Raw genomic sequence first — 15,605 nt, 5'->3', positions numbered from 1 at the left:
TCTTCCAAGACAGTGTGTCCTGAATGCCAAATCTCTTATTTTTGATGGCATAAGACACTGCAAATGATTGTTTTTTGTTTCATGTACACTAGGATTTGCAGCAGAAGAGCTGAAAGTGTCCTGGAGCAGCTCATTATGGCAGTGTTTTTTAATCATAAGGAAGGGAAGAATTTTCAGTGTGTGGTTTGTCATCCGTCCTGTAAAGAATCAACCACGTATTTCAGCAAACGGTGTTCGCCCCTGTCGTCCACAAGTATCTGTCCAAATCCATCCCAGGCTTTTTTATTTCTAGAATAGTATTATATATCTAGAATTATATGAAGAAAACCACCATGCTTTTTTGATGAATATTTGAATGTTTTGTAAATGCATACAAGAAATACAGACGCTTGCAAAGGTGTACATCAATATTTGTTTAAATGCTGTTTTTTCATACTTCATGAAATGAAAATGTACACACATCGGGCCTTACAAAACATGAGCAAAACAAATTTCCACATAAATGTTGAAAAATCCATTCTGACATTAACTATCCCATTGAAATTAATGCAACAATTTAGGAGTCAATTAGAAATTCGTTCTGCTCTTTAATGAAATAGCCCTTTTTTAGTCTTTACTGTGAAGCACAAACTTATGTGTAAATGCAATATAATGTAGGAAATTACCAACATTTCAGTTATCTTTTTTTATTTCAAACTATGTGCATATGTGAAATTGTGGTTGAGCAAAGTATCCTAAGAATCTAGTGAATTGTAGTGTCTTACAATTTGTCTGTTCTACAGTGAATCTGTGAATCTTCATTTTGTGCAAAAAAGAAAGTTAAATAATCCTTTTGCAGAACAGTTAAGAAAAAGAGAAAAGCATAATCATTTGATCATAGATTAACACATCCTTAAATTTCAGAAACACTCCTTAAGTCAGTATAATTAAAGCCTTGAACATAAATCCTTCGGATCCCAAGAATGTACAAAAAGGCACATTAAAGACCTGTGCTTCTATACTGTAAAGTTCAAGTGTAACAGAGTATCGTACTCTAAAAGCGTTCCACAAGCATAAATGCATAACTATTACTTTAAGCCTTGAGTTAACTATTAACATTTAGCCTCGGGATGCTTGTATTGATACTTTAAAACCCATATCTGCAGCTGTCATCTGAAATAAGGAAAAAAGCTGTGGAATTCCTCTCTTCTTGTCTTTCATTCATCTGTGCCACCGTACATGTCAGCTAGTTTCATGAAGCGGGGACCCCAGTCTTTGAGGTAATCGTAATCCTGGTCTCCATCACTGCTGGAGGAGTTGATGGAGCTGAGTGATCCTGCAGTAGAGCTGTTACCCTCGTAGTCAAACACTAACAGCGAGTCGTACGGTGGAGCAGTAGGGTCATTATCAGCAGCCCTTAGACCCTGCAAAGACAATGTACAAAGTTCCAGTTAACTTTTCCATCCTGGAGGCTGCCCCTTATATGCTGGGAATGCTACAGGATTCAATCCAAAGGAAGAAACCTTCTGATTCTTTACATGAAGCATATATATATACACATACATATATACAGCTATGGAAAAAATTAAGAGACCACTTAACATTGATTTCTGAACTTGGAGTGGTCTCTTAATGTTTTCCATAGCTGTACATATACATACATATATATATGCAGATGATCTTTTACTGTGTGTAATGGATCCTGTGGTTTCTGACCTTAAAATTTTATATTACATTGACGCTTTTAGTAATCTTTCAGGATTAAAATGAAGTAAAAGTGAATTTATGTCCCTAACGAATAACCTTTTTGAACAGTATACCATTTAAAATAGTGGAGGATCACTTTACCTATCTTGGCCTGGAAATTCCAAAGAACCCTATACATTTGTTTAAATTACTTTTTTAGACATCATTAACAAACTCACTAATTGGCCATGTGAAGGTAATAAAGATGATTACTCTCCCTAAGTTTCTATATCTCTTTTAAAATTAAAGCTGCAGTCCGCAACTTTTTTGTGTGTTAAAAATGTACAAAAATGATATAATGAGAATATACAACATGAATCCATTTTGCCAAACCGTGTTTTTGTCTTACCCTGAATCATTATGGTACACTTATAATAAGTGTTTATATTCGCACTATTTCAGACCGGACTGGTAGGACTCGCCGCAGAGTATCACAGTAACTGCGTGACTTGCCATAGACATACATGGAGAAAAGTAGCTCCGGCTAGAATGTTCCTCCGCAAGATGCGTGCAGTTCTGGTTATTAACCGCTAGAGGGCCAAAAATCTTGGACAGCAGCTTTAATTAAAACAACTTGATTCAGTTATTATTTCGTTTGTATGGATATATAAAACAACTGCAAAAATTGTGGAGGCCATTTTTAAGCATTATTATTGGGCAGCAAATGCCAAGGCTCCTACTTTCTGGCAAAGGGACATCCTAGATTACATGCTACCTGAGATTTCTCCTCTATGTGTTCGTGCAGAGGCTATGTCAGTGCCAGAGTCCTCTCTCCCAACTTTACTTTTTTTTTTTTTTTACAGAATGTAAATCTATCAGTAATTTAGGAATTTTGTGTTGAAAAATTCTTTGAGGATTTTGAATCAGATAAATAAATTACATAAATTACCAAAAGTCCCAATTAATACATAAATATCACGTAACCCTTCGTTTGAGTCTTCTCAGATTGATGTAGCTTTTTCAGGATAAAGGAGAAAATGTTTATGCAGTATAGGAGATCTCTGTATTGAGGATAAATTTCGCAAAAACTTTTTCGCAACTTAAAAGTACATTTGCACTCCATCAGTCTCACTTCCTCCATTATTTACAAATGGGAAATTATGTAAAGAAAAATATTACACAGTTTATAAATAAACCTGACAATTATAATATTCATGATCTTTTATCTTCTAATCCTGAAACCAGACATATGGTATTTTGTTTTGTTTGTGCTTTTGTAACATCTGTATGCACCAAGCACCTTAAAGTCTGGTCTACTGAACTACACATGATGTGTTGGATGAGATCTGGGAAGAAAGCTTGTTGAGAGTAAAGAGCTGTTCTGTAAATTGGAGATATACATTAATCCAGTTCAAAGTTATACACCGCCTTCATTACTCCAAAATTAATTTAAACAAAATATATCCCTCCATATTATCTCATTCTCAGTGATAGGTGCAGTTTGGTGGAGGGAACACTGGTGCATTTATTTTGGTTTTGGCCTATTTTGTATGATTTCTGGTCTAACATTTTTTAATTGTTTTCAAGCGCATACAGAATTAACATTCAACCTGGTTAGGGTTAGTGAGGTTCAGCTAGGTCTGGGATGGGAGAGAGGGAAGGAGACGAGTGGTGCAAAATGACAAACACCCATGGTCTTGTTGCAGTAATTAGTGTGGAGAGACCGGATAAAAGCCACCAGGAGATGAACGTGGTAGAGAGAGACTGGACTGAGCACTTGTGTGTGATCATGGAGACTGTAAGCTGTGGAGAGCTGAGAAAGTGACTACTTGTTTTGAAAGTGACTGTTTATGGAAACACACAAAGTGCAACTTGTTTTGATTCTGTTGAACTTAATAAAAACACACGAGTCTCAGTAAGCCGACACTTCTTTTCACACTTTGAACCTCATTACACAGATATTTCTGCTTACATGGGAGACCCAAATGCACATATTTAAATCATATCAGATTTATTTCCACATTTGAATGAGGCCTGAAACCAATCTGAGAATATTGGAATCCATGTAGAGGAGGCCTACTCAAACAATTTATTTATTTAATAAACAATTTATTAGTTTAATCACAGAAAAAAAAACACTTGTGGCAAAGCCACGCAGTCCGTGAGGGACAGATTGTTAACAGCGATTCCTTGTGATAATTAGTACAGTGTGTCGGGCGGGAAATCCAAATGTTCGCCTATCATCCATCGACCTCAAATATGGCTTATGTCATTGTTTGTCATTTTGACATACAAAGTTGTAAAAATTCTGTCATAATCTTTTATTACCCGTCATTTTAATTTTATTATTTTGATAAGACATTTGATGTCTTCTGTTTTCGTTCACATTTTCATTTTTATTCACAAACTTGCATGACAATCATATAGGGCGAGATTATGCATTTATTTATTTATAAAGAGAAAGCTGAACAAAGATTGTGCACCACTACTGTTTTTGTCAAAGTTTTGTCCAATAAATTGCAATTAGCTTTGTACTTTGTTACTTCTGATTTAAAAACAAAGTGTCAGCTTTCAAATTCTGTCTGTTTTATTAAAAAATGTAAAAAAATGAATACTATTTTGGCATTCTTTAATGTGGCATGAGAGATCACTGTAGCGCCTCAGATCAAGCGAAGTGTCAGCGCAAAGCACAAGTGAACATGATCATCCCTTCTCCTCACTGTTACAGAACGAAATAAACATGAACATCAGAAAATATGTTGAAAGATACAGTCCAACTTATGGAAATCTGTATCATGTTATAATCACTCAATCAGTGTTTCAACCACTGAAAGGCATCAATAAAACAGATTGAGAACAATGTCACATACCGTTGTACCTCATATAATAGGGGAAGTTGTGGCATAATGGTTAGAGAGTCTCAATACTGACAGGAAATGTAGGTGGAGGGAGTGAATGAACAGCGCTCTCTTCCACTCTCACTACCCACAACTGAGGAGCCCTTGAGCAACAAACATAATCCTAGGTATTTATTTGACACAGTGGCTAAATTAACTAGAAACAGAGATTCAACTGCTGACGTTTCCAAAGAGCACAGCAGTAATGACTTTATGAACTTCTTTACTTGCAAGATTGACAATATTAGAGAGAAAATTATAAACATGCAACCGTCTACAGTTTCGCTTCAGACAGTGCACTGTAGTGTCCCTGAGGTAAAACTAGAATCATTCGCCGCTATAGGAGAGGAAGAATTATCTAAACTTATCAAATCATCAAAATCAACAACATGTATGTTAGACCCAATGGCGACTAAACTACTGAAAGAAATGCTTCCAGAGGTCGTAGGTCCACTGCTTGATATAATTAATTCATCGTTTAACACTAGGATACGTGCCAAAAACCTTTAAGCAGGCTATTATTAAACCTCTTATTAAAAAACCTCAACTAGATCCGAGAGATTTAGTAAATTACAGGCCAATCTCGAATCTACCTTTTCTGTCAAAGATACTAGAAAAGGCAGTTTCAACACAACTGTGCTCCTTTTTAGAAAGAAATGGAATCTGTGAGGATTTCCAGTCAGGATTTAGACCATACCATAGTACTGAGACTGCTCTTGTTAGAGTTACAAACGATCTACTCTTATCATCCGATCGTGGCTGTATTTCTCTATTAGTGTTATTAGATCTCAGTGCTGCTTTTGACACTATCGATCACAACATTCTTTTAAAAAGACTTGAAAACTATATTGGCATTAGTGGAATTGCTTTGGCATGGTTCAAATCTTACTTATCTGACCGTTATCAGTCTGTAGTAGTTAATGAAGAGATGTTGTATCGATCACAAGGTTCAATATGGAGTACCACAAGGCTCAGTACTAGGACCGTTGCTTTTCACTCTGTACATGCTGCCCTTAGGAGAGATAATTAGGAAGCATGGTGTTAGTTTTCACTGCTACGCTGACGAATACTCAGCTCTATATTTCCTCGCGCCCTGACGAAAACCTACAAATTCACAAAACTAACAGAATGCATAGCTGACATTAAAAACTGGATGACAAGAAATTTCTTATTAATTAAATTCAGAAAAAACTGATATCCTAATCTTTGGACCAAAAACTTCCTCACGAAAAAACCTTGCAATACTCTCTAACACTTGACGGGTGCTCCATTAAATCTTCGTCCTCAGTTAGGAACCTGGGTGTGCTCTTTGATACCAATCTTTCATTTGAAAGTCATGTTTCTAGTATCTGTAAAACCGCCTTCTTCCATCTAAAAAATATATCTAAATTACGACATATGCTCTCAATGACAAATGCGGAACAGTTGGTTCATGCATTCATGACCTCAAGACTAGATTACTTGTAACGCTCTACTGGGTGGTTGTTCTGCTCGGCTTTTAAACAGACTACAGTTGGTCCAAAATGCGGCAGCTAGAGTTCTTACTAGAACCAGAAAGTATGACCATATTAGCCCAGTTCTGTCAACATTACATTGGCTCTCTATTAAACATCGTATAGATTTTAAAATCTTGCTACTTACTTATAAAGCTCTAAATGGTTTAGCTCCCCAATATCTAAGCGAGCTCTTGGTGCATTATAGTCCTTCATGTCTATTGCGATCTCAGAATTCAGGCCAGTTGATAATACCCAGAATATCAAAATCAACTGAAGGCGGCAGATCCTTTTCCTATTTAGCACCTAAACTCTGGAACAATCTTCCTAGCATTGTTCGGGAAGCAGACACACTGTGTCAGTTTAAATCTAGACTAAAAACACATCTCTTTGCTCTTGCATACACATAACACATTATCAATACATTAACATTTTTTCAAATCCGTTAAAGGATTGTTACGCTGCAATAATTAGGTCGGCCGGAACCGAGAACATTTCCTATAACACTAGATATACCTGTACATCAGAATAAGAATGGCATCTACGCTAATATCAGTCTCTCTGCTTATCCTGAGGTTTGCCGGGTGCTGGATCCAGGCCGTATCCAGATCAGATGGAGAACCTGTGTCTGGACCTGACTACAACGTAGCCCAGGAGACAATGGGCCTACAGATCCAGTTCTGGCTGCATCTATAATTCAGATTTTTAATCCCTGTATCCGCTTACATATTGTGGCGACCAGGGCGGGCGAGAGCCGTGAGGGAACGGCGCGAGGCCGGTGGCGCGAGTGTTAATGAGCTTCACCTGGGAGGCGCACCGGCCTTGAGTCCCTCACGGAGGAGCTCCGGGAGCATAAAAGGAGGAGCGACTACAGTGAAGGACGAGAGAGGACCAGGCCTGGACTTTATGTTATGTTTTATTATGTTTGTGGCCGGCAGACGTCCGCGAGGGTCTGCCGGCATTACTTTCGTTTTGTTCTTTGTTTATTTCTAATTAAAGTTTTGTTGAATGTTCGCCGGTTCCCGCCTCCTTCTTCCCGTATTGACGAACTTCGTTACATTGGTGCCGAAACCCGGGAGGAAGGAGGGACATGCTGTCGAAGAGCCCTCGCTGCTGAGGGGATCGCGGTGCTGCGGAGTTCGGGCAGCGCGGGAGTGTGTGTAGACCGCGAGAGGCTGCCCGAGGCGGTGGTGCTGGAGCCTAGTGACAGGTGGGACGGAGAGCTCGAGGCTGTGCCCCTGGGACGAGGTGGGGTGGCTGCCGTCCAAGAGGGAGCGGAGGAGTCGCCGCCGTTTGCCGTGGGCCGGAGCCTGCTGCCGTCCGCCATAAAGGGGAGGAGCAGGGAACGGGGGACTCGCTGCCGGCTGCCCTCAGTCCGGAGGAGCCATCGCCGGCCGCCAGGAGGCGGTCGAGGATCGGGCCGTCCACCGAGCGTCCAGTGCCACCGCATGGCACCGCGAGGAAGAGCCTCCCGGCTGGCTGAGGACCGAACGGCAGTGTGTCGGGGAACCGGACCAAGAATTTTTTTTTTTCTCTTTTTTCCTCTCTCCCTCTCTCGTCCTGTCGCTCCCTTGCTTCCGTCTCCTTTCTCTCGTCTCGTCTGTCCTTACCCCCAGGTGCTGCGGCCGCCGAGACAGGCCCCGGGGGGGAGTAGAGCGCAGTCTCGGGAGTACCCCCGGCCTGCGAGGGCGATGGGGGTATGTGGCGACCAGGGCGGGCGAGCCGTGAGGGAACGGCGCGAGGCCGGTGGCGCGAGTGTTAATGAGCTTCACCTGGGAGGCGCACCGGCCTTGAGTCCCTCACGGAGGAGCTCCGGGAGCATAAAAGGAGGAGCGACTACAGTGAAGGACGAGAGAGGACCAGGCCTGGACTTTATGTTATGTTTTATTATGTTTGTGTGGCCGGCAGACGTCCGCGAGGGTCTGCCGGCATTACTTTCGTTTTGTTCTTTGTTTATTTCTAATTAAAGTTTTGTTGAATGTTCGCCGGTTCCCGCCTCCTTCTTCCCGTATTGACGAACTTCGTTACACATATATTTATATATAATCTATTTTTAATCTCTATAATAAAAATGTATAATTCAGATTTTGATCTCCATATCCATTTACATATATTATATATATCTTCCAAGGGGTTTTTTCCCTCCTAGGACTTTTTTCCCAGTGTTAGCACGCTGGGTTTTTCTCCTAGGGGGTTTTTTCCACCCCTGGGAGTCAGCCGACATTGGCTTAATGTAGCACCATCTTGTATATGTTACATATTACCACGCTTGTTTGTACAGCTTATTTTTAAACACTTCTCTTTTTTCTGTGCTTCTAATATGTAAAGCTGCTTTGAAACTATTACCAATTGTAAAAAGCGCTATATAAATAAATTTGACTTGACTTGACTTGACAAGACACTGAACCCCCAATCACTCCCCGGGCACCGCAGCAGAAACGGCCGCCCACTGCTCTGGGTGTGTTTTCAATACTCACTGCTGTGTGTGTGTGTGTGTGTGTGTGTGTGCGCGCGCATTTGGATGGGTGAAATGCAGAGCACAATTTCCGAGTATGGGACACCATACTTAGCTACACATCGCGTCACTTTTCACTTTTTTTATTTATTTTTTAAAGCCATTGGATGACCATAAACTTCTTAGTCAGCAAGAAAAATACTCTAGAGAGGAATGTTTTGATAAATATATGCACCATATTACAAAATCACTATTTTTACTGTTCTTCAATATTTAATGTAAGATTGAATAAATCCATCAAGTTTTATGACAGCCACCATTTTAAAAAATGACGGATTACATTAAGTATATATTATTATAACATGGACTTAAACTAGGTGTTCACCTGTGCGTAAACACATCGAGGTCGGCTTGGACAGACTTCTCGTGGCAATCTCGTTTAATTTTACCAACTGGACACTCACAAGTTACAATAGATCACCCTCAGTGTAAAATGACGGAATGACCTTCAAATTTTTCTGTCAATGCTGTATAAATCAGTCAATGACAGAAAATTTTCAGTTAAAGTGACCTCTGGTTACACGCCAGCCCCCCTCACTGTCCACCACCGGTCACTATGCCCCTTGAGCACCTGTCATCAGAAACTGCCCTGGACTGATCAAAATATGCCAGTAATAGCAACGACATCATCTGCAACATTTGTGAACACACCAGCTGTAATCTTTTAATTTCTCTAGTTTTCAAATGTGTTTTCTTCTTTCAACTATTTTAACAGTATTTTGTTGGTGTGACGCTTGTACAGTGCTACTCTACCTCACTGATGAAATCTCCAATATCTCCAGGATGAGGTGCGGCTGATCTGACAGGGTAATGGGGCTCGGGATGCAGAGGTCTCTCATCCAACCTGCGGATGCCAAAGGGCTTGATGCCTTCAATCTCTGTATCTGGCTGCTGCAGCTGGCTCAGGTCATAATCCTGTTTGCAAACACAAACAAAAGTCAAGATGCTGAGTTCAAAAGCATTAACATCATTATTAGCATTTATAGATACACTGGTGTGTGTGTGTGTGTTGTTTTGCAAGCACACAGCCAAAGCACTGGGTGGTGGTGTTGACAACAGGAGTGAAGCATAAGCAGAAGAGCTTTGTTTATTTTTGTGTATGGAGAACATGGAGGCAACAATGTGGATGCATAGACCACATCTTTTGTTGCCTTATGTTATATGTGTTATATGGACAAATAAATATATTATGTGATGTTTTTAATTTTTGTTTTTAAGATATATTTATGGTTCAGTATTTTCTTTGTCCAACCCAGGGGTAGGCAAGTTTGGTCCTAGAGAGCCGCTATCCTGCTGAGTTTAGCTCCAACCTTAATCAAACACACCTGAACAAGCTAATCAAGCTCTTCAGGATTACTAAGGCTATAGGCAGCTGAAGGTATTTTTTTTAGGGTTGAAGCTAAACTCTGCAGGACAGCGGCTCTCTAGGACCGAACTTGCCTACCCCTGGTCCAACCATTTGCGTGTAATCATCCTCAGCACTTTCATTATAAGCTTCCAACAATCAGGCTGTTTCATTCTGATACATTTAAGATATATTACCAGATATACACACATATATTTCATATCATCCTGCAGGCAAATCTTGCAGGCATGATCCATCATCTAGTGACAAGCTTTCCAAAACAACAGAAGCGGACCAACTCTCTATTAATGCCCATTTAAAATAAACAAGAAGTCATGTGAGTCATAATGAGTCAAGTCAGGAGAAAGATGTGTATTAGATCTTGGTAAATGAACATAAAGACAAATGCCAACACTTCTTATAAAGCAGGAAAGAAGATCCCCTTTGCCCACCTCCACAAAAGAATGAACATCTCATTGGACAACTATGGGATCTTCTCAATATCCCTCCTCATCTCCTCGCTCTTCCATCCTCCATCCTATGACCCGAAAACCGATCGAGCTCAGCCATCTTGAAGGACATCTCAATTCTCTAACTGCACCGCGAGGGGGCGAGGAACGAGGAGTGAGGAGGATGCCTGAGGAGTCATGAGTGAGGATACAGAAGTGCATCCCTTGAGGAAGTCTTTCTTGTCGAGAAAATTGACGCACGTATACATTCTCCTCCGCCTTCATATCTGTCACAATAATTTAAATGTATGCTTTACTTTTACAGTTTAAATAAACATTATATCTCATATATTTCAACCGGGCCTCTTGCTTCATTAATATTTATTATAATTTTTTTAAATAACCAAACTTTAACAACATGGGTAGATCCCTCGAGTGCAGCTGATGACGCTTTGAAGTGATGCTAAAGGGAGCGAGGATATATCATTTCACTTGATTCAATTTCTTCCGTCTTCACTTCTTTTCCGTGCGTCCTTCCCTCGCATCCTGAAGGGGTGGAGCTAAGATGCGGGGAAAGGAAGCGAGGAAAGGAAATGAGGATGCACAAATAAGAACTGAGAAGCACCCATTGACACGAAACACCAAATGCATTCCTAAATTTTAGGCTTGGACCATCATAAAAATTCCTTGGTTAAAGTCAGAGAGTTAAAGCCATTTCAACCGTATACAGCATGTACACAGTAAAATGGAACAACACTCCTTTAGGACCATGGCGAGATATGAGGACCATATGAGACATATGAGACAACACTGATATTAAATTAGATAAACTAAATAAAAGGAAAATTAGAACACATTGCAGATAATGAGCTAAGACTGGAAAGTACCTTTCATTGATTTCATATGAAATACATTATCAAAGAATATTTGGGTAAAATTTTTGTCACACTTGGTTGCAGCAAAGGATGAGATGCAGGATTTGATGTGCATCTCAAACAACTAAGATGTTTGTTTTAACAGAGAACTCAGAATACAAAAACACAGAAAAGAACAACTAGGTAAATGTAACAGAACTGACAAAGAACAGACTGAAACAAAGGCACTAATAAACTAGACACACCAGAACATAACAACTCAATCAGTAACCATAGCAACCAACAGGGGGAATACAGGACTAATTAACTAATTAACTAATGAACTTTTGTAGCACAAAATTACAATCCGATCACAATTCCTTATCGATTAACTTGCAGTTAGTGAAGGCGGGATCGCGTTGAATGACACACAACAAAAGTAAGAACAGTTGCAGTGCTTTACAACTATAGGACAGGAAGAGCTAAATAAACTTATCACTGCGTCCAAACCAACAACATGTTTATTAGATCCAATACCCACTAAACTACTGAAAGAATTGTTACCTGTAGCAGAAGAGCCTCTTCTCAATATTATCAACTCGTCTTTATCTCTAGGTCACGTCCCACGACCGTTCAAGCTAGCAGTTATTAAGCCTCTCATTAAGAAACCACAATTAGATCCAAACGTATTAGCAAATCACAGACCCATTTCAAATCTTCCATTTATGTCTAAAATACTAGAAAAAGTGGTGTTGGTCCAATTGTGCTCCTTCTTGCAAAAAAACTCTATCTATTAAAAATTCCAGTCAGGATTCAGGTCTCATCATAGCACAGAAACTGCGCTCGTTAAAATTACAAACGACTTACTTCTAGCTTCTGACCAGGGCTGTGTCTCAATACTAGTGTTACTTGATCTCAGTGCTGCGTTCGACACTATAGATCATAAAATACTCCTAGATCGACTACAATATTACACTGGTATTCAGGGTCAGGCATTACGGTGGTTTAGATCGTACCTATCAGACCGTCACAATTTTGTTTATATAAACGGGGAAAAATCTAAGATAACGATAGTAAACTATGGAGTGCCGCAAGGATCAGTGTTAGGCCCTCTGCTATTTTCAATCTACATGCTGCCACTCGGCAATATTATAAGAAAACATGGAATTAGTTTCCACTGCTATGCCGATGATACTCAGTTATATATTTCAGCACAACCAGATGAAATCTCTAAATTATCCAATCTGACAGAATGTATTAAAGAAGTAAAACATTGGATGACTAGTAATTTTCTTCTATTCAATTCAGATAAGACTGAAGTATTACTTATTGGGCCAAAAACCTGTACACAGAATCTCTCAGACTACAATCTGCATTTAGAAGGATGTTCTGTTACTCCATCCTCAACAGTTAAAGACCTCGGTGTTATATTAGACAGCAACTTGTCCTTTGAAAATCATATTTCATATGTTACAAAAACAGCCTTCTTCCACCTCAGAAACATTGCTAAGATAAGGAATATGTTATCTATTTCTGATGCAGAAAAGTTAGTTCATGCTTTCATGACATCTCGACTAGATTACTGTAATGCATTATTAGCTGGTTGTCCTGCTTCATCAATAAACAAGCTACAATTAGTACAAAATGCAGCTGCTAGAGTTCTTACCAGGCCAAGAAAATATGATCATATAACACCAATCTTATCATCTCTACACTGGTTACCTATTAAGTTCCGTATCGATTATAAAGTATTGCTAATGACCTATAAGGCTCTAAATGGTTTAGCTCCTGTGTACTTAACCGATCTTCTATCGCCCTACAAACCTTCACGCTCTTTAAGATCACAAAACTCTGGACTTCTGGTTGTACCTAGGATATCTAAGTCCACTAAAGGAGGGAGAGCATTTTCACATTTGGCTCCGAAACTCTGGAATAGCCTTCCTGATAATGTTCGGGGCTCAGACTCGCTCACCCAGTTTAAAACTAGATTAAAGACGCATCTCTTTAGCCAAGCATTCACATAATGCATCTCATATCAGATCAATTGCACATGACTATCTTTACTTAATGTTATGAACAGCAGCTACGCTAATTATTCTCCATTTGCTTTTCTGTTTTGCCTCGGGACACCCGTCCCAAGGTGACTAGAGAGGACTTCAGCTTCAGTTTGGATCCAGCCTCTTAAGAAGACCTCAGATGACCAACACCTATGAAGAGACGGCGCCAACTCCTGTGAGGACTTCAGAAGACGCAATCATCTGGATCAACATGCACATTCCCAAAATTCTATATCCTAATTATTGTTAATGTAATTCATTTTTCCAGGAGCTCATTGCTTCTACGTTCAGTTGAACTGCTAACAGTGATTGTAAATTAATTGCCTAAATTATTACATTATTTGCTAACTACATTCTTTAAATTGTAATGTTGACATGCATTCTCTGTAAAGCTGCTTTGAAATGATATGTATCGTGAAAAGCGCTATACAAATAAATGTGAATTGAATTGAATTGAATTGAATTGAAAAAGCGCTCTCTCTCTGTCGCACGCGTGAGATCAGATCTCCTTGCGTCAAATACACGCGCACACACAGATGTCAAAATGTCCATCGTGTGGAGTATCTTGCGTGAATACAGTCGGTTATGGCTTAAGTGGACGTAAACAGGTTGGTAAAAACTGGATATGTGTCAGTATATTACATGCATTCAGCAGCCCAATTAAATACCTGTCTGTCATTAATGTTAATCAAACAAAAGATGTTAAATAAATGTTAAATAAACTTTCTGTATCTGAAATAGAAACTTTAATTTACTATTGTAGGCTATTTGTAATTTGCTCATTTGCTTCTTTGTTCTTTTTATAGCCTAACAAAAATAACTTATAATATGGTCATATTACCCACCCCTTGCCCACCCGTATACCAGCTGATATACCAAGTAGCCCTTGTCTTGATTTAGGTGGTCAGTCTGCATTTGAAAGTTTGAAAGGGTTTTAAATCTAGCTAATCGAGTAAAATGACTCAAAATCAAGTAATTTTAGCATGTCAAAGTCAATTTTAATCATATAAAATGGAATTTCCCAACAGCAAAACTGTGGCCAGTGAAAATGCTGAGTAGTAACTAGCCACAGTGGCTGGTGAGCAAAAAAGTTAATGTCAAGCCCTGTATATTATAATACTCATTTAGATCAAAGTATAATGCATTAAACCAATTTCAGAATCTACAAATATTATAATGCATTTTAACTTTGGTTACAATAATTTATGAAAATATATAATGCATTATGATTTACATTAGGAATACTCCACCTTTATAATGCATTATTCATGTTACATCCCTGGATGTAAAGGTTTTTTTTTTTTTTTTTTTTTTCTTGTTATTTTATTTCTTGGTGTTGTGATGTGTTTTGTGTATTTTGTGCAGTTCCCTCTTTTCTCTCTCTCCCTCTAGAAGACAATGACACCATTTTCTTCAAAATTATTTATCTGTTATCACTGTAAAGCTGCTTTGACATAATCTGTATTGTAAAAAGTGCTATATACATAAAAAGAACTGAATTAAGGATGGTTGTTCAGTTGAAAGTGTGGATGTAATAAAATGTGTGAGTGAGATCTGTAGATGCAGCAGCAGTGACTGTTGCTGACGTTTATCTGGAGATTTGCAGAAACTCTCGTTATAGTGACGCTCTTACACTACATAAACGTTTATAATTCAAATATAAAAGTGCTGAAAATGAGGCAGTTAAGGTTAGTGGACAGTACCTGGTCTTCCTCCCCTCCTCCCTCTTCATCATATTTCAGGATGTTGTCTCTGATGTCCTCCTCTGGGTCAATCAGCAGCTGTTTGGCCATTCGTTCTTTATCTCTCCTTTTCATCCACACAACGAACAACAACACAAGGACTACAGAGAGAGAGAGAGTTATTAATGCGAATACAAGAAAACATTTCTTTTCCTCATCAGCAATGACATCTTTACACAAAGACTACTGAAAGGGTGAATCTCAAGAAAAGTATTTTGATTTGTGACATAATATTTCAATCATGACAACTCTCGGAGTGGATTAAACTCAACCAGCATTTATTGGCATGGGGCATGAAGTATACATGGCTTGATTTTGGCGTATGAGATCTGCTACGCTGCTGCTGAGCAAATACAAATTTGTTCAGCTTAGTCAAATAAAACAACAAGGAAAAGGCTGCTGCAAGAATGGTAGAACCCCCGTAGCAGATCTCTACAGGTGGCTCTGGGGAGGAGGAGGGATAACAGCGCTTCACATTGCGCAGCTTGTCGATCGCAGCTAGGGTACGATATATATGGTTGCGTGGATTTGGAATTACTTCTGATTGGCTGATGCCACGGCGTAGAAAGAACCAATCAGCGCTTGGTT

General features: G+C 39.3%; 1 protein-coding gene across 2 annotated transcripts in view; it reads right to left on the bottom strand.

Moving 5' to 3' along the window:
* Positions 1–393: 393 nt before the first annotated feature.
* Positions 394–15,605, bottom strand: part of LOC125261359 (cadherin-2-like) — a 63,469-nt gene continuing 48,257 nt past the window's right edge. Inside the window, exons 14-16 of one of the 2 annotated variants that reach the window (XM_048179933.1) lie at positions 14,979–15,118; positions 9,324–9,485; positions 394–1,403 (exon numbers count right to left, since the gene is read on the bottom strand). In XM_048179933.1, coding sequence (XP_048035890.1) covers positions 1,197–1,403; positions 9,324–9,485; positions 14,979–15,118 — 509 coding nt within the window. In that variant the 3' untranslated portion in view covers positions 394–1,196. The remainder of the gene's footprint in view (positions 1,404–9,323; positions 9,486–14,978; positions 15,119–15,605) is intronic. The other variant, XR_007183272.1, reaches the window with a different exon arrangement.

Source organism: Megalobrama amblycephala, unplaced genomic scaffold, assembly GCF_018812025.1.
Source record: "Megalobrama amblycephala isolate DHTTF-2021 unplaced genomic scaffold, ASM1881202v1 scaffold401, whole genome shotgun sequence".
In the NCBI taxonomy this organism is placed as follows: Eukaryota; Metazoa; Chordata; class Actinopteri; order Cypriniformes; family Xenocyprididae; genus Megalobrama; species Megalobrama amblycephala.
This window is presented reverse-complemented; position numbering and strand designations above follow the sequence as displayed.